General features: G+C 36.1%; 1 protein-coding gene across 4 annotated transcripts in view; it reads right to left on the reverse strand.

Annotated features, from left to right (window-relative positions):
• Nucleotides 1-3,532: 3,532 nt before the first annotated feature.
• The window catches only part of arhgef28a (Rho guanine nucleotide exchange factor 28a), a 122,571-nt gene continuing 101,757 nt past the window's right edge, over nt 3,533-24,346 (reverse strand). For all 4 annotated transcript variants that reach the window (XM_088910990.1, XM_088910989.1, XM_088910988.1 and 1 more), the window contains 4 exons: nt 22,756-22,803; nt 20,858-21,346; nt 17,755-18,064; nt 3,533-7,145 (listed from right to left, as the gene is read on the reverse strand). In XM_088910990.1, the coding sequence (XP_088767116.1) occupies nt 6,961-7,145; nt 17,755-18,064; nt 20,858-21,346; nt 22,756-22,803 (1,032 nt within the window). In that variant the 3' untranslated portion in view covers nt 3,533-6,960. The remainder of the gene's footprint in view (nt 7,146-17,754; nt 18,065-20,857; nt 21,347-22,755; nt 22,804-24,346) is intronic.

Here is a 24,346-nt window from a genome sequence, read left to right on the forward strand (position 1 = left end):
ATTTTATTCCTTTCATGATCAGGCGCAAAGAAGCCTTGTAGTCTTGTACTTAGTACTTAGAATATACAATTGGTGCTTGCTTTGGGCTGATGCTTTATTTAATTGTGGTTTTAGTTGTGCTCTGTGAAATAAAATAGCAGTGCTATTTGTCTGTGTTTGAGGCATTTATTCCTGGTCATTGATCAATATTAAATATGGAGTTTCGTAAACAATTGCCTCCATTCTGATTCCATACAAATTACGGCATTTGTACCACCCACCTCAAAATAAACAGTGAAGTCAGCCCTGTCTGCAGGGTTGTTGATATAAAAGACATTGCCCTTAGCTTCTGCTGAGCCAGTAGGGTAAATAAATGATTTCATAGCAGTCCCCACAAGGCAGCTGGATTTAGTACCATAAAGGTTGTTTATCGTTAAATACTCAGCTGCTGTCTCATTATGCAAACATTGCTTTACAAAAAAGGGTAATGAATAAATGAAAAAGTGCTCCTGGGATAGATTAATCATCTAGGGAAGTGTTTAGCCTATGATCATAATGTCAGAAGTGTCTGCAACAGTTTTTCACATTGAGGCAAAACCAATAGCCTATGGTTTCTAGCATAAATATTCCACTGCTCATTTGAGCTCCTTTAAAGATTTTGTACTTTCATGCTCTGCTTGGTGATGGTGCTACCATAATTAAAGTGGGTCTTTCTAATTACATGTATCTCCTAATAGGCTTTTGTAATTATGAGAGAAATAATTCTTCATAACATAACATTTCTGGAAAACCTTTGAAAGGATCCCCAAGAGCAGTGACGTTAAACAGTGCTCAGTGCTGGGATCACTGGTTCCTTGTATATACAGTACAGTATAGGATATATGATATTGATGAAGATGTCAGTAACAGATTAGGGAATGACCTAATAACATCTGATAATCAAGATACAGTTACTGTACGTCAATAAAAGAAGATAAGTATGGTTTGGAAAAGTAGGCAGTTACATGGCAAATCAAATTCAACTAAAGCAAAATTTCAAATTATATATGGATAGGTGTCTAAAACCTCACAATGCCATCTGAGGTGTGGAATTAGAAAGCACACAGTGAAGAAAGGATCTTGGGTTCTAGGTAATGCAAAGAAGCAAATTAAAAGTTTGCTTTTAAGAATTAAGAATGTTTGGCTACAAATGAAAGAGTGGAGAATTGGAGAACAAGAGAGGTTATGTTGAAACCGTACAGGTGACTCAACACCTGTCCTGGAGGATCAATGTGTCTGCAGTTTTTCAAGGTCTCTTTAAAGCAGCAGCACCTGAAGAAAAAGGAGTAAGTTGGTAAATTGGTTGACTTGTCAAGAACGAGCTGACGTGAAAGGAAAATCAATTTTTAAAGGGTAACACAGCTGCCAAGGCTCTAGTGACTAGTGATTAAGTATTCAATTGTAAAATGTAGCATGAACTGTGGGACTAAAATATGCATGTGTCACAGACTGATCACAAACTTACTTAGTTGTATATTGTCCTTCACCATATTTTGGTCTAGCTACTGTTAGTATGTACTAATACGAATAGCTGCCCTGTTGCCCTTTAGTTAATACTTTTCTAGCACTTTAGTGGATAATTGCAGATCAAAACTTTTCCAAACCTCCACAGAATCTCAGAAGTAATTTGACCTTTTTAGATTATTTTTACATACCTAATCTGTCATGCATTTGACTGTAATGATGTTCTGTATTTCCTGTTTTGAGGCCACATGTTTTATTTTGCCAATTTCACTATCTTTGAGCCACAAGCACAGCATAGTTTAGTATGTGTAGCATTTTTACAAAGGCTGGAATCCAGACATAAATCTCCTAGAAGCATAAACTCTGTTGTTTATAAGAAATGCAGAAAAAAGCCCAAAGCGATGCTGATTCTTACATATACAGTACATGGATCATTTTGAAATACTAATACTAAAAGTAAGAATAGTCATAATAATATGAAGTACAAATAAAGGTTGATTTGTTGTTGGAAAGTAGAAAGAACAGACACAACTTTTTGGCTGTTAAGGAGTTTCAGGTGTGAAGCTGAAGAATAATGAAGCAGCCTGAATAATGTGAAGAAAATGGGCAATTATTTAATGCAGTAAACATAATTTTACTAATCATGTATGCACATAATTCAAATGGATGAAAACAATTACATATTTTATCTTAAGAGAAAAAGTAGTTCTTCCTATATATGAAAAACAATCCAGGCAGCACACCTTCAAATTAATGAAACCATGAGTGCTGACATTTGAAAAGGGTTTCCATGTCAGCCTCATCCTTGCAGAAAGACTGATTTGTATGCTGCAGTGCATGTCACACTGTCATACACCTTAATTACAAAACACAAAGTACACAAAGCCCACACTTCAACATCTGTTCAGATTTTATTAAGCTTGCCTTCTCAGTCTGTCACCATGGCAACAGCAGAATGCAAGACCTTTATGTATATGTGTGCCCACGAAAACCTGCCATTACAGTATATCATGTGCAAATTGACTACACCTCCATTTCAGACACAGTTAAGTCTTGCTGCTGACTGTTAATTCACAGTGCTTAGAACTGAACATAACAAAAAGTATATTTCATTTGATGTAAAGTGATCATTTTTTTACAGATGCAGCACTGGAAAAGTCAGAAACAGTAGAGGGACAAAAATACTAACCTTTCATAACCATTGCAATGTGACATTAAGGTCACCATAAAAACAAATTCATTGGTGAATATTCCAGAAACATGGCTGAAACCTTTCTTAAGGGATTCTGAGCATGGAAATATGCCGCTTTGGTTACCTGACTTACAGATCTTTAGTGGCATTGAGAGAAGGAAACAACTGCAGAGAAGAAAATAATTTTTATCTTTTGCTTTTTAAATGTTCCACCTTTCACACTAAAGCAATTATATGGAGCAATACAGGTTTCAGTGCCTTAGGCCTGAATGCCTTAGCCTGAGGCTCAGCATATGAAAACAGGGAAGTTTTGTTTAAAAACGAGAACTCTGACCAGGGTAATAAAATAAGATCCTTTGAAAATGAAATTAATCAGTGTGTGATTGTAACATTTCATTTCTCCTTCTGCCCTATTCAGTATTATCACAATTCCATTGAAACATATGTGAATCCCCATGTACTGTGTACAGTGTACCTTTAGATTCAAAGAAAGTAAGTTCTTTGGGTGCTAATCACATTTAATAAGGCTTTATAAGGATTTTTTAAAGATCAAAACAGGCACATACATTCTGATTTATCTGATTTCCCACCATCTTTAAACCCAAAGTGAAGCACTGTGCTCACTGCACCACTAAGAAAATTCATAGAGACAGTTTGGAAGTGTCCTTTAAGAGCCTTCTTGCCTTACTAATACAAACACTGCGAGTTTCTTGTATGTGCTGCTTTTGGTTAAAAAAAATGATTCTGTCTACCTTCAGGTAATCAATATTGTACAAAAAAAAGTTGTTTTGAAAAGAACATAAAAACAAAAGGATGTCCTAAAAGAACTTAAAAAATACATATAAATACACAAAATGATCCTTTTTGAAAGCTTTATATAACTTTATGGTACAGTTCAATACATATTTCTGACTAATTTGCTAACATGGACATGTATCATAGAGCCTTAGTACAAGACAATGAATACAAAAAACAATGAAAGGAGTACATTTTGACACATTCATTATGCAGCACACAAGAAAAAAGCAATAAATAATACCAATATATTTTGTAAAACATAACGGACATAGATGGTTTTGAAAAAGCTACATTCTTTTCTTCACTTCACTATGACTGTACATTACCATTACAATTTGTAAGATTCATAATGACATAAGTAGTTCTGATAAACAAGAAAATATACAGTGACATTTGGTTTATAACAAGCCTTTTTTATTCTTTCATGTTTTTTGTTTTTCAGTGCACAAGGCTGCAGTCAAACACATATAGTTTTTCTTTGTGCACAATTAGTCCTCTTCTATAATTACATACACTTACTGTGAAGTTTGCACACAATAAATAAATAACAAATTTTGGACATTATATTCCTAAAACCTATAGTTCAGTTAAATGCAAGTGCACATAATATTTCAGAAAAGCAATATCCCAATAAAACAAAAATAGTTTTAGTCCATTTTCTGAACTGCAGATGGCTAAGATGCTCAGTATTACATTTTTATTCTTGTATTAATCTGAGTAAAGGGTGGCAGGTTAAGTCCTTTAAGTAGTCGGTTAAATCTCGGGACTCATAACTAGTTAGTTGTAGGTTCAAGTCCCTGCTGCAGATACTGCTTTTGTACAGTATCTTGAGCGAGGCGCTTTAACCCAGTTGCTCCAGTCCACTTAGTTGTATAAACGAAGACCAGCATATCTGGGAGTCGATCCTGTGATGGACTGGCTTAGTGCCACAGAAACCAAGATAAGTTCTGAGCTGATGTGACTCGGTTATGGAAATTACCCATGGATCTGAGAGTGGCTTTATGAAGCTATAGAATTCTGTGAACAGCAGGATATGATGTACTGTAAATACACCTTAAAATGTGGTACAGTACATTACATAGCAATCTGAACAGCTATACTATTACGAAATGTTATCATAAGCAATCAGCATTCTGAAAACTACTAAGCTCACTTGTTAGATTTATAGCTTTGCATTTGTTTACATTTGTGACAATTTGACTCTTTAAGAATGACAGAATGTTGAGGTCTTAACAGTGGACTGCTAAACCTACTGTAGAATTACTGAAACATCAGCTATTTCTAAGAAAACGTGGCTGTTGCATATATTTGTCAAGTGCTTCCAAGTGCCATAATTCATCCCTTTTGCTATTTATTTATAGGTCCTACTGTAATAATATCACAATAGCCCTGGATCAAGAAACACCAATTGAATTTGGCTTCGTATCATAAATAATACAGCCGTCATCTTTTCCATTCCTCATTCTGACAAGTGTGATTCAAGAGAAGCTGCCAGTCACAATCAAGAGCTGGAGGAGCATTTCCAGAGCAATGCACTTAAATGAAGTGAGACTGCCAGAAGAAGGTGCTAGACACCAATGTAAAAGCTCGTTACTCCAGATGGTTATTATAGATTTCAATCATCTTCGGAGGATAATTTTGTGTAAATAAAGATTTTTAAAATAAATTTGAGAGCTTGAGAGATGTGTGATCACCCCCCTGCTTCACTGCTTTTACTCATTGTTTGCACTGCTAATATACATTAATTGAACTTTCCTGACATTAGAACTCATGTTACCATGTAAAAACACAGAGACATTACTTCCAGAAAGAGTACATTTTTGCAGTTTTCCAAGAAATGCATAATGAGATTGTCACACTCAAACAAAACAGAAAATAAACTTGGTAATAAAACACTGATGTAAACATTTGGTGAAACAATCATGCTGAAAAATCTTATAAAAGTAATCTCTCATGTGAGCTAAACTGACAGGGTACAATAATTGGCACTGCATCCAATACTTGATTGTTCTTAGAAGATAACAGTATTTTCAGAATTTCTCAGTCTTAGTCTAAATTCAATTACATGTTACAGCACTAGTGCCAACAATTAATTCTGTGCTGTTCATTTTACTATTTGCATTTTTAAATCATGACCACATTTATGGTTAAACCAATAGGTGGCTGGAGCAATTCATAATAAAAAAAAACATTTCCTGCATGGAATTATGGAGAATTTGATCAAAGGCATTATAATTTTCAGGCTTTTCATATCATTTTTTAATATCAATGTATCAACCAGAACCCACAATGTAATCTGGTGTATAATAATTAGAACTTATATTCTCCAAATTGCAAATAGCATGTTCAGAGTTAATTCCCAAAGAAAGGGAATACAAATGAATCCTCTGACAGTGTACAAATGACAAAAACAGAAGACAAATATTTGAAAATAAGAACCTTAACATCTTAAAAATGAAACTGATAATGTGGTGTTATACACCGTTTATTGCGCAGTTCTCAGGTCCCTGTTTGAAGAACCAGACTTAACCAATTTATTCATTATTAATGCATTTCTTCAAGTCCATAAATTTTATAAATAGAACCTGTCTGATGCATGGCTGCATGTGGCATTTCCCCTCCCCCCCCATCCAAGACAATCAAGTGACAAACCAGTTTCTGCGCTACCAGGCATTTTTCCAGATTTCTCTGCTCTGATCATTGTAACAGCCATTATAAATAGTGCACGGGAATTGAGCAACCTGATTCTGTCACAAGAGGTGGCAAGCTTCAATTCTTGAATCTCTAAACTTAAAACAAGACATATAAAAAGAAAATAAAAGGTTGTGCAGTAATAGCAGCTACGGAGAAATGATGGTAAGCAAAACGGATAGGCTATTTGAAAAACTAGTAGGAGAGCCAGACACCTGCTAGGGGAAAGGGCTGTCTCGGATGAAATAATGAAGTACGCAATTGTAGCTACTCATGTTCTCCGACACTCGAATAAAAGGGAGAAGTACGTGCTGACAGGTTTGACAGCCAAGCTCTTCTGGCATAAAATGCTGTGTGAAACACAGAGCAAACGGTGCCTAATAATTCTTACCACGAGCACAAGCAGAAAGGAGAGCATTTGAGGTTAAATATTTTTAAGTAGCTATTTTGAATATGAAGGCACAGTGTTGTACTCCAAACAAAGGACTCAATTTGAAGGTTTATGCATGACCCAAGGCACGTTTTTTTGCTCATTAAAGCAATAAAATACATGAACAGAAAAAATTATACAGATGGATATGAAATACACAGATGTTATGTATGTGCTTTTACAGTTTAAGCACTAATAACAAGTACTGTATGTGCACACAGTATATAATACATATTCTAACCTGTATTTGTAATATATACACACAGGTATACATGAAACCATCTTAACAGCTTTTTAATCTCTGAGTGTTTAAGTGAGAAAATATACAACACTTCCTTGAGGCCGAAGCACTGCTGTGCAGATCGACTCAGAGGTACACTATATTCTCTTCGCCGTCATCTTCTCCATTCTCAGGTTCCAGAGAGATGTAGGTCTGTGGATTCGTCAGCAGATTGCCTGGAGGTGACTGTGAGTATCCATGATAGAAACTGGATCCACTCATCCCCTGTTCTGGAGGTGGTCTGTCAGTGCTATAATGATGTGTGTTGATATCTGTATTAAAACAAGGAGTAATATATTATTACGCAATATATTCACATCACATTCATTCATTACTTCCAATAACTTACTTATTCAATTCAGGGTCACAATGGCCCAGACCCTATCCTGGCCAATATAGGGTACAATATACGCCCTGGGCAGGACGCCAGTCCATCGCAAGGCACACACAGACACAAACATACACACACACACACTCATACCAATGAAGCCAATTAACCTAACAGCATGTCTTTGGACTAGTGGAGGAAAACTGAGCAGTCGGAGGAAACCCATGCAATCACAGGGAGAACATACTGTACCATACAAACTCCATGCAGATAGCACTCTAGGAACTGAACCTGCAATAGGTCTCAGACGCTGCAAGACTCAATACATTTCATCCATCCATTTTCTAACTGTTTCTTCCACTTCAGTGTTGCGGGGGAGAGACATGGCTTAGTAGCTTGTTTCAAAGTCCTAAACCCTTTGAATACAGATGTCTCATGTTCTTGGTATTAAATGTACTTTTATTCTTAGCCCTCTAAGTTCATGACTAATATAATTTAGTTTCTTTAGTCTGTCAGTGGAGGATATTACCTTAATCTTGGTATCATTGGTCCCTTAAGTATCTGGTTGTCCAGACTGATTACAGAGCAACAATACATTTTCTGTAATGAGGTGACCAAGACTGTATGCAATACACTAAGTCAGGCTTTACTGCATTATATAATTTTGATATACCACCTCTTGATTTCAAATTCTATAATTTTATATACCTATATACTTTCTATACTTTTAACTACAGTATACTCTATATCCTAATATTTAGTTTGCCTTTTTAATTACTTTCCCTTTTGTCTAGAAAATGCACTAATGTGTCAAATTCACAGCTTAGTCTTTTTTTTTAAAGAAGTTTCTACTAGGTCTGTGTTCCTATTTTGTGTTTATAGTTTGTTTTTACTACCTTCACGCAAAACCCTTCAGGAAGGCTTTTCTGCAGTACATTGAAAATCATTTGCCTGGTGTTTTTCCAGTCTGAAATTTCATCTAAAACTTTTTAAATTGAATTTGCTTTGGTGTTCAATTATTCTATTATTATCTGTAAACTTGTCTAGTTTGCTAACTATACCAGAATGTAGATTATTTACGTTAATTATGAAGAACAGTTGTCCTAGTACAGATACCTGTGGACCTACACAAATTAAACCACTTCCATGTGAGGATTCATCCCTTATCTGTAACGTCTGTTTTGTATGCGTTAAACAACTCTGGATCCAAATACTTTTCCCAGAAATTCTACCACCTGTAATTTGAGATTAGACATGCTGTATGTATCCTTTAATGTTGTTGCTCGTTCTAATCACTCTTACAAGTTGATTCAGCAAGGCCCGCCTTTATGAAACCCATGTTGATTATTCTCTAGGAGCTTATTTACATATAGATGGTCTTCTAGTCGGGTCCTCTGGTTTTCTTTAATAATTGTTTCCATAACCTTATATGTAAAAGAATAATAGAACATGATCTATAATTAGTTGGTTCAGTAACCCTTCAGTTTTGTGTCTCTTTTTCAGATGGGCACTACATTAACAACCCATGACAGGGATCTGGACTTAGGAAGATCTACTATATTTTATAATGCTTGAGAATTAAATAAAGCAATACAGGAAATACACGTTTAAGGATGACATACTGTATGTTTCTATGGTAACTGGTGTCCTTCTAGTCTGAATACAATTATTCTTACTGCTCTTTTCATTACAGAGGAGAACAAAAGGAAGAACGCTTATCATATGCTATTGTGCAATGCCCCTTTGCACTTGATAAAAACACTCTTATGTTTCTCATCTTTTTCTTCCAAACACTCACTGTTGAGAATTGTTTTTCATAATAAAACAATTTCTTCTAGGTGGCACAGTGGTTAATAATAATACAATAAACTTTATTTTATATAGCGCCTTTAAAGGTGGCTTCTTAAAGCGCTTTACAGAATGACAACAACAATAAATAAAAAGAATACACAAGATAAAACACAATTACAATATACAGAGGAGACTGTGGATGGTGGTACTAAGAAAAGCTGAAGCAGAGGGGTAAAGAATGGAACCAGTTAAGTAAAGGCTCTTCTAAAGAAGAAGGTTAGCTTTGCTGCCTTGCACCACTGGGGCCCTGGGTTCATTTCATGGGGTGCTGTCTGTGGGGAGTTTGTACATTTTCCCCATGTTCATGCGAGTTTCCTCCGGGTGCTCTAGTTGCCACCCACAGTCCAAAGACAAGGTTATTTTAATTGATAGGTTAATTGGTTTCTGGGAAAATTGGTCCTGGTGTGAGTTTGTGTGTTTGCCTCTGTGTCTGTGTTTGCCCTGGGTCTGTCCTGCCTTTTGACCACTGCTTGCTGTGATAGGATCCGGTTCCCCCGTGACACTTTGGATACATGTGACTCTTTGGATAAAACAGTGTGAAAATAAGATAAGATAAGATCACTTTATTAGCCATATACAATGTCTTGCATTAGGAATTCATCTTTTTCGCATACCCCAGCTTGCTCTCCATGACACACACAGACAGGGAGAGAAGCTTGAGGTCAGAGTGCATGGTCAGCCATTGCACAGCACCCCTGGAGCCCAACAGAGTAGGATTCCTCTGCCGGCCACGGGATTTGAACCAGCAACCTTCCAGCCACAGGCGCAGATCCTTAGCCACAGAGCCACCGCTCCACCTTTATGGATGGATGGAATATTTTTTTCACATTAACTATGCATTAGCATGCCTTTTGCAACAATCTATTTTACTAGCTCAAAATATAAAGGCACAGCGTACCTAATATGCTAATGTTTGCCGTTAATGTGCTATAATGTCAAGGCTGACGAAACCCCATCACTTGCAAGGAATGAACCAGGGAGTGGTTGCAAGGTTCAACTGGATGCAAGGAAAGGTATGTGCAGAGGGCATTCAGCAGGTAAGATATTTATGCAGAGGAAGTGTGAGATTATGATCTGACCCTAACTTCATTAGCATTTAAAGAGCAGGAAACATGTCAAGATGTTCTATTATACCAAGCCAAACCACGTGTCTATGTATGAAGGTTATCCTATGCTATTCAGAGCAGAAGCATGGCAGCCTTTCATGAACCACAAAATATACTGACCTTGAGACGTGTTACAAAGGGTTTTCAAGAAAGGATTTAGCAGCTTAACCTAAGAAGTATAGCTACTGAAACTGCTGTGCTATTCCTAAAAATGTAAAAATAGTATTTTAAATTCACACTGGGGATAGAGAAACAGCATCGCTGAACAGTTTTGTGTGGCAAGAGAAGACAAATCAAGCTTATGAGGGATTTTCACAGATCATTTCAGAGTAAAAATATGGCCCCAGATGAACCACAGTGGCAGCTAGCTCTGCTCAAGAAATTAGATTGATCATTTTTAACATCTGCTGCTGACCTTTTATGAAGACTCCTGAGCTTTGTGTTTTGAATATTTGATATAGTGGATGCTTCCTGTCTACTGCATTACCTAATCACTTCTTTAGTTCGTTTACTTCATTTAAAAACTTTTTCTAATGTATTTACATTTATAATTCACATGCAATATGTAATGTATTATGTATATCAGCTTCACCCAAACACTATCACATTCCTTTCCTGGTACTAATATAAACAGTAGCTGCAATTCAGCCCAATTAACAACTCTGCAGAGTGCAATATGGTTAGATGAAGCAGCTGCTCAACTAGCTGAGAATTGATTCTGATACAAGTGGCTAAATAATGTTTTAGAGACTACTTACATACAGTAATCCGCTAATCCTTTTTTATTACAGGTTCGTCTAATAACTTACTCTCTAACCTATTCTCTTTTCAAATCCACACTGCTGAATTGCATGCACTGATGAATGTTGGCCTATAAATTACTTAAGCACACTAATGTACTTCAGAAAAGACTTTATCTTGCCAAATGAATGCTTTAAATACTGAAGGAAAAAACATTAACTTAACTCCTTTTAGGATATAGTAGAAAAAACATACACGAACACACTCAAGACCTCAAGATGCAACACCCAATCTCTGGTTTGGCTTTCAGACTAACACAAATAAAGCACAGAATAGATCTGTCCATTTCCTTAATTCTTTATCCAATACAAGGCTATGGAGGAGCCAGAGTCTATCCTGGCAAGCAACAGGCACGAGGCAGGATACGCCGTGGAAAGGTTCCCATCCATTACAGAGCACACATAGACGTAAACACGCACACACTCACACTAGGGTCAATTTTGCCACAAGCTAATTAACCTCCCAGTATGACCTAGAATTGTGGGAGCACATGAGAGTACCCAGAGGAAACCCACATTAACACAGGGAGAACATACAAACTCCACACAGATAGCACCCCAGGAACTGAACCCTGGACCCCAGCTCTGTGATGCAGCAGTGCTAAGCACTGCTCCACCATGCTACCCACTCCCCATTCAGTTCACTCCAAATTATAGTCTTGTACACACAAGGTATTAGCAATGGAACTAGCTGGTTCTCTTTATTTTGGAAGGATTTTCCAATAAAAAAGGGTCATTTACAGAATGAAGGCAGGCTTCTATAAGATGTTAAAATGTTAAAGAAAACCTGCCACAATGCTTTTTGGGCATTTACTGTATCCCTTGTGGGGAGGGATTCCAGTAAATTAGCGGTTGCATTAAAGTGTACAGTAACTCCCTACGGTTTCAGTGTAAATGAGAGTGTGTTCTTAAATGATTTAAAAACAAATAAATTCAGTGTTCACCCCTGTCTAATGTACTGTACCATTTTGCTGAATTACAGTATACATGAAATATACACATTTTATAACATAAAGATTTAATAATCATAACTTGAATGCTCGTACTGAACGTTTTGATATGTGAAAGAAGTTACAACAAAAACTGCAAAGAAAAACCAAAACACTAAAAAATGTTGACTGTTAAAGTTTTCCCTTTGCTATGGGAAACCTCACTGGTTTTTGGTTTTAATGCAAGGAGTTACATGTGGCACAAGCCCAACACAATGAATTACCAATCATCAGCATTCCTATAATCAAGAATAGTGGTTCAGCATTATGTTACGGAATGACGGTATGGAATTGCTTCTCATCAGCATGGGCCGAGATGTTTGTCAAGATTATGGTGTAAAATGATGGAGCAAAGTAGAGGGAAATCTTAGAGGAAAACCTGCTTAAGGTTTCTAAAAACTAAAAGTGTGATGGAAATTCCCATTTCAGCAAGACAGTGACTCAAAGCAAAAGGCTTAAAAAGAAGAAAGTGAATGTCCTTGAGTGGCTCAATCACAGTCCTGACTTGAATCTGACAGAGAATCTGAACAAGATTTGAACACTGCTGTCCATCGATGATTCTCAACCAACCTGACAGAGCTTGAGTGAAATTGTAAAGAAGAATGGGAGAAAACTGCCTCATTGCAGTGAGCAAAGTTGGTAGAGGCCTATACAAAAAGCCTCACAGCAGTATTTGCTGCCAAAGGTCCCTTTACCAGCAAATGACTCAAGGCCTCACAGTAAATTATGGTATCTTTCATAATAACACTTAACTTGGTTTTGTTCTGAGTTTATTTTACAACTTGTGCCCACACAATAATGTTTTGTTTACACAGTAACTGAATAAAAACTTTGAACAGAATGCTTTATGAACTACAGTACAAGATTGAATACTGTATATCCTCAATAAAGGCTCCTTGCACACTGTTCTTTAAAGAGTAGCATGGATCAGTGCAGGTCCTGCCAGTGACATCTGCTGGGTCCTCTTGTGTAATAAACAAAAATGATTGTAGCCAATTACACAAGCAAATTTCTTACCATGTATCAAAACTACAGGAAGACATTTTATTATTTGGATAAGTTAACGCAGTCCGAATCCTGTCGTATAAGGCTCCATGTGCTTTTGGAACAAATATTACTGGTTCTGGGGCCAGGAATGTGTGTAAAAAAGGTTGACCCTTCAGGATCTCTAATCATCAACTTATGTATGAATTGCTCCATTGTAACTTTTTAGGAGAACGTGTTTTAGGTGATTAATAACATGCCACTTTGATTAGTTCACTTGGAAATGACCTGTCTTGTTTAGTTTTAATCAATGATACTAAGGAAACAACACAGAATTCTCCATTCACATGTATAGTCTGTATCTTTGGAAGCAATTTCTGATGTTTTTTTCATTTGTTTGTCATGGACTTTATTAAAATGAGTCATGTATGAAAACGTATTGACTTAGCTGCCTATTTTCAAAATGTCGTTTAACTTATTTCACCATAAAAATGTGATTCTATGCAATAAATATGCAGATGTGCACTTTAAAAACATCACAAATTAGACATGGTTTATGGGGTTAATATCCTATTAAATGTGCTCTGAACGGTGTTCAGCTCACATGTGGAAAGTTCACTAAATCATCTTTAAAATACAAAAACAAGAAATGCTTCCAAAGAGACGTCTCAGTGTGGGATGGCACGTTAAAGGAAAATGTTATGCCTGCAAGAAATGCACATGTACTTAAAATTCTACCAACAGGTCTAATAAGCCTAAATGTTATTCTTTACCCTTTGTGAACTATCTGGAAATACTATTTTATTTATGAGCTATTTTGTTATTGTAGTCAGTCTGGGACAAATGACAGTCTGTGTTTTATTAGGACATACAACACACAAATTAAAAATAAGTGATTAGAGATAGCATATGCTACTGTATTCTATTCTCTGTATTATTCTGCAAATTCTTGGTTAAGTACCAATGGAAAACAGACTCAATGCACTTAATTTTGAATGCTTCTCTATTAAAAAAGTCAAATACTAGCTAACTGCTATTTCAATTAATAATCAAACATAATTAAAATAAACACTATGTTTTTACTGTGTAAATTGTAACCCAGAAAAACAAATATTACACATGCATCACAAATTGCAGGCTGTATTTTTTTAGAGTGGGAACTGCGTGTTCTAACATATAAATATCTACATTTTTTGTTGTGTGATCTAAAAAACACATTTACAATTTTTCACTCTGGGACACGGAAATAATGCAGAGAATGTCAGCAACAAACCACTTCAGGTAGTTTATGTTAATTCCACTGTCATAACGTGATAGATTAAACAAGGTTTGGCACATACCTTGCAATTCTCTCATGTTCCATAAGGTGTGCCAATTTGAAGCTTTGTGGGAACTTGCCCTGAGGTCTAGCCCATGAATAAGGCTCTTTTCGAGTCAGCATGCACAATAACCATGCTACTGTCTTATTATAAAAAAATGCTCTTTTTTGCCTCAAGGAGCACACTACTAAAAGAGGTATATTAATCAAAATCACTAAACAAAGTGCCCTTAATTGCTAGTATTATTAGGGGAATTTTTACTGTGCAGCACAGCATTTTGCCAAACCACAGTGATACCTGGAATGTTTTTATACTGAACAGGTGGTGGATATATACAGGTAGCACAGTTACATGAAATTAAAAAAAAAACAGCTACAAGTAAAAGGAACTTGACAACTGCAAGCAGCTTTGAAAGCTTCCAGGAAGTCCATTCTCATAGCGTGATTGAACATCAAGTAAATTGAGAGGAAACTAGAATGAGAGCTATTGAGTTGTACAATAAGAATGAAAGATAATGGCAAATATGGAAATGAAATCCTGCTCAACTTTAACAGTGTGAGTGAAATCAAATACATGAAAAACTCTTTCACCAAGTGTTGTTATCTTTTCTCTGCTATACAGCACAGTGTGGACAAGAAGTGTTTCTCTACCTACAGCAAATGCAATCCCTTCTGTACAATAATAGTAAAGTCCCTCTGATACAAGCCTGATTGTAATGATGATAAAACAGGAACAAATCCCTGTGCTATGAGAATAAGACTACTGCCTGTTTAATTTTTTTCTCCTTCCCTAAGGACCACACCTCCAAATTAAGATTCAAAGTCAAGAGATAACAGAGACAGCTATTTCTTGATTCTAACAAAAGGGCAGTTTACAATAGAGCTACTACTACCCTAAGTTTCACATCAGTGCAGAGGTTATACGACAGTGGTGGTCAAACACAATGGTGGCAAGTTGGCCATTGTGGTTCAATAGAAGCACCATGTTGCCATGTGTCCTATCACCAGATTGATACCAAGTTTAGTTAACTAGTCTTTGGGCAGGAGCAAACAATGTGGGAGGCCATATTTCAGCAAGCAGTTGGTGATCTTAAACAATCAAAGCAAGGAATGAGGTACAAATTGGAGGCACCTTTGTGTGTTCCCTTAAATCTGCTGAGATCTTATCGGCCTGAAAGACACCAGCCATGTTTTTTAAACAGCCACATCTCCAAGAACGGAGCAAAAGAATTATCATTACATTTTCACATGTATCTGTATTCATTCTTCTGGTAGTGATAGTACAGACTAGACGTTTGGAGAAAATTAGCTAAAAACTTTTTGTAGAAGAGGAATTAGCGTGACAGGCCATATTTCGCCAGGTATCTAATCTCCTAATTGCAGCTCTGAGGCTTTTGAGTAAATTACTGATGCCTATAACTGTGGCCTGGAGTTTTTCTTGACTCAACTTGTGTTTCATTTCTCCAACATTAAGAGGTCCACACAGATAGAAGCCACATACAGTATTAAACAACCACCCCTATGCAGTCCCATAATTATCTTAGTCATTTACTACAACTTTCATACATAGAGATTTATAGCAATAGACCACACATCCATTTTATCCTATCACACACAACTGACCAATAAGCAGGAACATGTACTGTGTGTAATATGTTAACAGTATAGTTTTGCTTTGTCCAAAAAGATAAAATAAATACTTAAATAATAATAAACGGTCTGTTTTTAAAGTAAATTACACCGTTTGTGTAATTTAATGTTATATACTGCTGGTAATTTTAATCACCAGTGGAGTGGTTTTACGCACTCTTCTTTCAATCAATTTCATTGATTGCCAGTGATGTGTTACCATATGAGGAAACCCTTCTTTCAGCATTCACAGAACTGTTATTGTTGTCTGTTTTCACTGACAAATATGGTTTAGCCTTTCTGTGTAAATTTGGGATTACGTGTTAAATTTACATTACAGTATCAATTTGAAGGTCAGAATCAAAAAGTTTTTGATGTCTGCACGTCTGAGTACAGTGGTTACTGTTACATAACACAGAAAAGACTGCATACAGTATATAGTACAGTATCCATGTTTCATCTGTTTTCACTGGAAAGACAAAACGGGAAAAAGTTTTCCATCCTTCATGATGGAAAAGCTGACAACTGATGAACTAACAATATACGACACTTTGGCTCATAAAATGTGAAGTAATATTTTTCCAGCTAGAGCCAATCTCCCTCAAATGACTACCCACACCGTAATGAGTTTGCTAAAGATTTTCAATCAATCAGCAATCATGCTTTCCAAATGAATTGCACAGTGCTGTCCTCCAAGTGCTCGATAAATGCACTGATTGATTTCAAGGTGAGAATGAAGACCATTATTATGTCAAGGAACACTGATTAAGTTGTACTGAAGGACGAAATAAGTCCACTGACAGAAAAAAAACACCTTGAAAAAATATTGTTGATATTATTTTTGTAGTCAGATGTTCAACAGTATTTTTTAAAATAACATGGTATTTACTGTAAGAGTGTCCATTATTTAGTAAAAGCAAAGTTATGAGGAAACTGACAACATTTACAACTATGGAAATGTCTTCCATTATTCTATGCAAATTCCTTGTCTTCTATCCACAGGTGCTCAGAGGTAAATCTCACAAGGTCAAGGTAAATTTCTAATAAAAATGTACTGCCTAGAGATTGGAAAGATCACTTTTCAGACATTAATACACATTTAAGTGAATGTATTTTTTATTTTACTTACCGTTGGAAAAGGGATTTTATCCCAACTATGGAAAAAAGTATTTGGTTACAATTTTATAGTCATGAAAAGTTTCGGCCAAGTCAGACAAGTGCCATTTGTCATGAGAGAGCAATGAAGGAAGCTTAGACATCCTGTTATATCAAACGTTTATACAGTTTATACACTGTAAGAGTATAAATGTCAGGCTTACTAAAGTTTAGGTTCCAGAAGTAAAAATAAGGTGGGATTAGTTAATTTTGGGGCATTAACTTTTATATCTGAAACTTTCCTTAAACTGGCTTTCAGCTGTCAGACTTTGATAGAACAAGCAAAAGGTGAATTGTTTTCAACCCACAGGTGTGCTTTTTTCTTCTGAATATGTATGAACATGTTCATCTGACCTTGTAATAGCACATACTTTTCACATAAAAAAGGATGATGAAGAGTGATATTTTCCAATGAAAGCATTTTCTATGCTGTGGATTAAAAAAAAAAAGTTCAGCCTATAAACCGTAGATGTGATAACCCCAGACCAATTGAAATTGATGTTTTTATATCCACTATATTACATTTATATCATTGTCTCTGTTTTATAAAAAAAACCTCTCTCCAAATGCAACTTTAAGAGAAAATGTTAAATATTGTGCAAAACATTTAAGGACAACTATTACAAAGAGAAATCTCTTGCTCATCCCAAGTAGCTAACATTGTAGAAGCAATCATAACTGTATTTTGTAGCTTTTAAAATCAATTATTATTGTATCTTACCGTTATTTGCTCTGTCGCCGTGTCCTCCAGTGCTGCTCCCAGTATACAATGGAATTTGTTGTCGTGCGGTTGTCGTTCTTCTGCTTTGACTGGAGCCCAATGGATTGTACGAAAAGTCAGTTCCCTGGTTGCTCTGTTTGTCATTTGTCCTTGCAATCACTGAGTTCAGATTGTTGTGTGCACTGGGATTATTCGTGTACACCAGAGAGCTTGTCCGGTGGTGGTTGTTCAGAGACATCTGCAAGGCTGCCTCGTTGACAAACACAGAGCCATCTCCATCAAAACTTTCCGAGCGGCTGTGACTTGTACCCTGGCAACAAAGAGAGACCAATTTTAAGCTTCTCAGTCACTTGACAGCAGTTTAACAGCTGTTTTCCACACCCTGTTGCTGACACAGTCATGGTAAAAGTGTAAAAGAACTACAAATACAGATTATTACCTCTATGACCAATATCTTTTTCTATCTTTTTTTTCTTTTAAAATGAGAGCATAATAAGCACATTCATGTATTTGTCTTAACACGTTAGTCCTTCCATTATAATTATTTTCCTTTGGAAATGCAGCTTCTTCTTCATAATCTTTCACTGTCTTACTTTTGTTCTGGACAACCTGCATTATGAGACTGGATTTCAACCAAGATCGCTCAATGAGAGTAAAAGAGACCTGTTGAAGAACTCATGAGAGACAGCACTGGAGGAGAACACACTCTTCTAACATCTCTTTCCCTTGATGTACTCTTTTCTTTGCTATTGCTGTAAACTTTATTTTCATTTTCAAAGACCCAGACCCAGATTAAAACAGAAAGTATTTTCTATGTACATCATGTTATTGCTCCAGTCCACACTCTCACTCTTCGCCTTTCCATTCCAACTTGAGTTCAGTTCAAGATCTTTGGCCTGACTTTTCCTTTGCTCTGTCCTTTCCTACCTACAATCATTTGTCTCTCTTTATATCGTCTCTTGGCTCCTCCACACCACATTTGCTGGGTGACCAGCCTTCATGTGTTTTATCTACAGTACCGCCATCCTTCGCTCACCTCTGGTTGAACTAGGTACTCAAGAATACTAGGATTTCACTGTTGTTTACATCTGCATGCCTTCTGTTGCTTGCAATTTCAGACTGCACTGATACTTAAGGGCCCATTTGGAACATAAACCGACTGAAACAGGGATACTCCAGGAATGGGATCAAGAACCATTGATTAAATTACTCCCCAGTGTATAATATAATAATGAAATTCTCTTTAACCCCCTGTAAATCATCTTGGAAAAAAGTATCAACTAATTTAATAAATACTACTAATAATATATTTAGATGACCAATATTGACACCCATGTCAACACTCTCACTACATACAGACGTCAGAATCCATGTTTTTGATCTGAAACCTGAATAGAAATACCATAGGCATTTTGGGCGTTCACCTAAGATACTTTTGTGAAAGCACCTGAAGATAAAAAAATGCCTAAGCATGAAATGGAATGTTTAGGTTGTAAACAGGAAATGAAAAATGCCTGTACAGCTCTAATTTTTGCAGAAAAAACAATTCTATTTCTTAACCTGCATCAGCTCTTCAACATGAATAGCAACAAAATGAGTCAGCACCAAGAACTATAACTCTTAGTTTTGATCAGATCCTCTGTCTGTTATTGCTCCTTTTGTGAGTGGTATGAATAATATTTACGGTCATTTTCTTTTGTTGACTTTGGGAAAATGAAGACACAGTCCCTTAAATGCAAAGGTGAATAAATTCGCATGACATAATTAAATCTGCTTTTCTGGGCTATTGGTGAATTGATTTTACTCTACTACCAATGTCGCTGTAATTATTTTGTCAGCATTTCTTTCAGAAAACTTAATTATCATCAGTCATTAACTTCTTTATTAGAAGGTTGATTGCTTGGCATTAAGACTGCTGATTTTAAAATTACACTCATATTATCCTGCACGCATCAAAAGTTTAATTAAGCTATTCACTGAGAAGCACTGTAAAGGGAGTGCTTCAGCAAAAGGTAAGAAAAAATGAAATACTGACACGTGGTCTGTTGCAAAATGCATTTGCAGTGAATTTGTGATTGATTTCAATCAAGATGTTAAAATCAATTGACTCCAGACTACCACACATCTTTTACCAGCTATGGGGATTTGAAAGCCTTATTACAAATTGTTGTATCTATCTCTTATTTTTTAATTATCAGAATATTTAAATATCATATTTCACTGTCTCTACACCTTATGTATTTTTTCTTACTTTTCAGCCTGTATGAATGTGTGTGGTACTGAGGTAAAGAGGCACTGAGGTAAACTGGTCCTTTGCCCAACTTTACAGTACAGTATAACAGAACTGTTAAACAGTCAGACATAAATATAACCCTATAAAGAGTTGTATCTCAGTCAAAGTCAAGCTTAAGCTTGTAATTAAATGATAAGCAATACATACTTGGGGCTACAGTATTTTAGCTTTTTTAAAACCTTTCCATATGGCATAATGAAGGAAGCAGAACAATGATTTATGAAGACATACTAACTACCACGCACTTCAGGAAAAACACTGTTATACTGGAATAAATGTCCTAGGGGGAAAATCCTCTTTTCTAGTAGAAACCACGCTGATATGAGTATACCCAGAATTCCTTTGATATTTTAATTCCATTAAATTAAAAGAGGTGATTTAACACAGCTGACCTCTGAGATAAACTTACATATTTTGCCAACTGAAGAAAACAAGTCAAGCAAATATGTTAGTTCCAACATTTTGACAATATCATCTATTAACTGAGTGAACAATTTGCTTCAATAGCACATAAGTTTTAATTGTCATGGCAAGTTTCTGATATGTTAGAAATGTAAACATTTTCCATCTGTTTCCCATTTTACACTTTTATTTGGTTTCTTGCCAGTAAGCAATAGTTATCTGGGATTTCATACTATTGGACAATTACTAGATAAACTGGTAGATATCTACTATTGGTAAACACACAAAAAAGAAAGGCTAATCAATTAATAGAAAAGAAACAGGAGATATTGCCAGGCACTATAAGCAGGCTGAGGGTGAGGGTCATGTTAGTGACAGATGGATGGATAGCTACAATCCCACAAGCACCTGGTTGCTGTCCAGTGGGATCATCATGACTGGCAGGCTTCTCTGGCGGTTGTGCCTCCAGCCCTGCAGGAGTCTCTGCTGGGTCTCCAGCTTCTCCCTCTCTTTCTCCACCAGCTGCTGGCCCTCCCGTAGCCGCTCCAGGCTGTGCTGGTACTCGCGGAGCTGGGCCTCCAGCTCCTCCCGGTCGTGCTGGAGCTGCTCAGCCTGCAGGTGGCAGTCTCGCTCGCGGTGCTCCAGCTGGCTCTCCTTCTCCCCCTGCTGGCGCTGGCGGAGCTCACACTCGCGCTCCCAGCGCTGCTGCTCCTGTCTGAGCTGGTTCTGCAGTCGCTGCGCCCCGGCCAGCTCCTCCCGTTGCTTTTCCAGGTTGCGCTGCTTCTCCTGTTCTTGCAGCAGGTTGCCACGGGAACTGGGAAGACGGGGCAAGCGCTCGTTTTCCTGTAGGATTAGCTTCTGGACTTCATAGCAGCTGTCCTGAATGGTCACTGCAGCCTAAAACAAAGATGTACACCACACAACACAGTCATGACTTAAATGCACTGTAAATTTCTGTCTAATTTAATAAACATACACATTACTATGCAACAGGCACAGATGTCTTAGACACAGTTGGCAGTTACAATACACAGTATGGATGTTATAAACATCAACAATTTACTCAAAACCTCCACTAGTGTTTTCTACTATCATTTCCACTTTGTTATTAATGCAACTAAGTTTGGACGTGAGTAAACCAAACTTTCCATTTACCAAACAATAAAAATAAGAAACTATACATAAGCAAGCGATATGAAGTGTTTCAGCAATTAATTGATCATATTTACTATTCAAATCTAACTGACAGGTTATCCTTAACATTAACATTGCTTCCCTCTACAAATAGTTGAAGCTAAAAAGCTCTATTTCTAGTAAAAAAAACACAGATCTATCAGAAATAAGTTACCTTAACACAAAATAGTTACATTTCTGTAGATCTCCACAGAACTGTTTGTGCACAAAGAAGGCTAAATGTTGTGTGAAGAGTAGCATAATGCAACATCTAGAAAAGACACTACAACAGTGTGCATTATGCATCTCTATATATAGAGCATTCTACACAACTCACATGGGGTTTGATCTGTCAGTTCCAACTCACCAACCTTGCATTACCAGTGCGGTGAGTCATACCTTATTACTTTGTTGAGAACACCTTCATTCTGGAGTAGTAACTGTAATTTAGATCTCTACATAAATGTAATACTCCCACATGTAATATGCACTTGGATTTTAAACATACTGTACACACAATCTTTTTAAATCACTTAATTGAATGCATTGTTAGCAGCTTAATAATAATAATATGGATTTACAAGCTTTTCTTCCCAAATCTGTAGAAATCCATTTATACTAATAAATGCTGTGAGAGAGTCTATTTTGAAATGTGAATAAAGATCACAACTATACAGCTCTCATTAAGGTTTATTCAAGTAACACATTTCTGAACTTAATATACTCCAGGAGGGTCAATAGTCTCTTCAACAGCTTATCCTGATTGCGAATGAGCCTTGACATTTCCTGAGAATACACCCCTTCTTGCTCAGTGGAAAAAAATGCATTAAAGCAACAATACTGAACACAATACTGAATGAGGCATTGCAGTTTCTCAAAAGTAATTCAATAAATTATATTAAACAGTACCTGAACCTGATGAAACAAGTAGTGAAGGATACCTACTAATGTTTGTGATTGCAGATTTTTTATTACATTCAGAGGATTAATAAATGAAGAGCTCAGAATACCCAAGAAAAACCATTAGGACAAAAAATAATTTTCTTAGTAGACAGATATTATTTCACAGAACAACTCATAGATAAAACAGTATTCTCCTAGAGATTAACATCACAGTTAGTGAATGTTCTCACCTGTAGGCTGTAAAGTAACTGTGTCAAGCTCTGAACACTCTGCACCACCTGGAAAACAAAATATGTATTCAAGAACATCATATTACATACAGCATTGGATGTATTCTTGTGCATGTTTGTGGTTGGATACATTCAAAAAAAGTGTTCTTCACTTTTAATTCACTGAGAGGCATTGAAAGTACAATAAATAAGTACAGGGAATATGTCTTGTCTTCCACAGTCTTACAATTAATAAATAAAAATTACATGGTGAAAAATACTACTAAAACAGTGTTAAAATAAAATATAATATAAAGTAATATAATTTATTACTAAATATTATGTAAAAAATAATGTAAATATAGTATATTTGAGAAATATAGTTATTCTTTTGTCAGTATTAGTACATAATTACTCAGCAGTGATTTTTGGTGCTTAATCAAACTTTTCTAGCATGTCTAACATGTGTTTTGTGTGTGCAGGCTGCCACCTTGTGGTTTATTAATGTATAGCTGCTCTTTGGCCTCCATCACTTGAAACAGTTGGCTGCTTCTAAATCTGAATGTACATTTAACAGATAAATCACTCATAGACCATAATGACCGCAAAGAGATCTTGATTCTGACATTCAAATAGCAGTTCCATTGCTTCTTTATTGGATATATATTTAATAAATATATATTTACATATTTACATTTGATTTCTACTGAAATTCAGCAAAATTAAACAAACACGTATTGTGGAACCATTAGCATTTGTTGCATTTAAAAGGTCTCTTCGTACGTTATGGATACACTACATAACCCTAAAAACATCCTAAAAACCCTGAATAATATACTATAAATGTCTACAATAAATATATGAGAAATACAAACTCTAAAAATATGTTGTCACTTTCCTTTACCAGAAAGGGGTTTTCAAATTAAACAATATTCTCTTTATGCTCTTCAAAATCAGGATATACTGATGGGTTACACCTGATATGAAGCTGTATAAGTTACTTCAGAGCTTATTCCATTTGTTCTTCAGTCTAAAAAACAGGTGTTTTGTAAGGCATTACTGTAAAAAAGGTCAGCTGAAAGTATAATTCACTTTTCACCAAATATGAAAATATTCTTCACTGTGAATTATTTAACTTGCAGATATGTTTATAAAACACTGTTATGAAATGCAAACGTAAATGTTCTGTTCTTCTGCAAATGTTAAATAAGACTTTTTGTATACTACAATGATGTCTACACTGACCTCCAGCTGTTCTTTGGAAATTGTGTAATTAGTACATTTAAATGGTATCATATCAACACAAAGAAAACATTATATTTTCTAACACTCTGTATATAACATTTTACATGGTGTGTTGTAAGTCAAAAAAGAAAATAAATTAAGGTTTCCAAACAAATATTTCTATACTACAGCTGCAGAAGAAGGTCCCAAACACATCCTCACCAAATGTTAACTATAAATGAGATAAACTATCATGAAAAGCAAATTATCTCCCCTGATTTATATCAATGTTCATTTTCAAGCTACGGTGTGGGTCTAAAAGCAAATAGCTTGGCCGTTTGTGTTCTGCTTTCTTTCTCAGAAACCTGTTTGTGTAAAATGGAGCTGT

Source organism: Atractosteus spatula, chromosome 3 (assembly GCF_055471065.1).
Source record: "Atractosteus spatula isolate fAtrSpa1 chromosome 3, fAtrSpa1.hap1, whole genome shotgun sequence".
Taxonomy (NCBI): Eukaryota; Metazoa; Chordata; class Actinopteri; order Semionotiformes; family Lepisosteidae; genus Atractosteus; species Atractosteus spatula.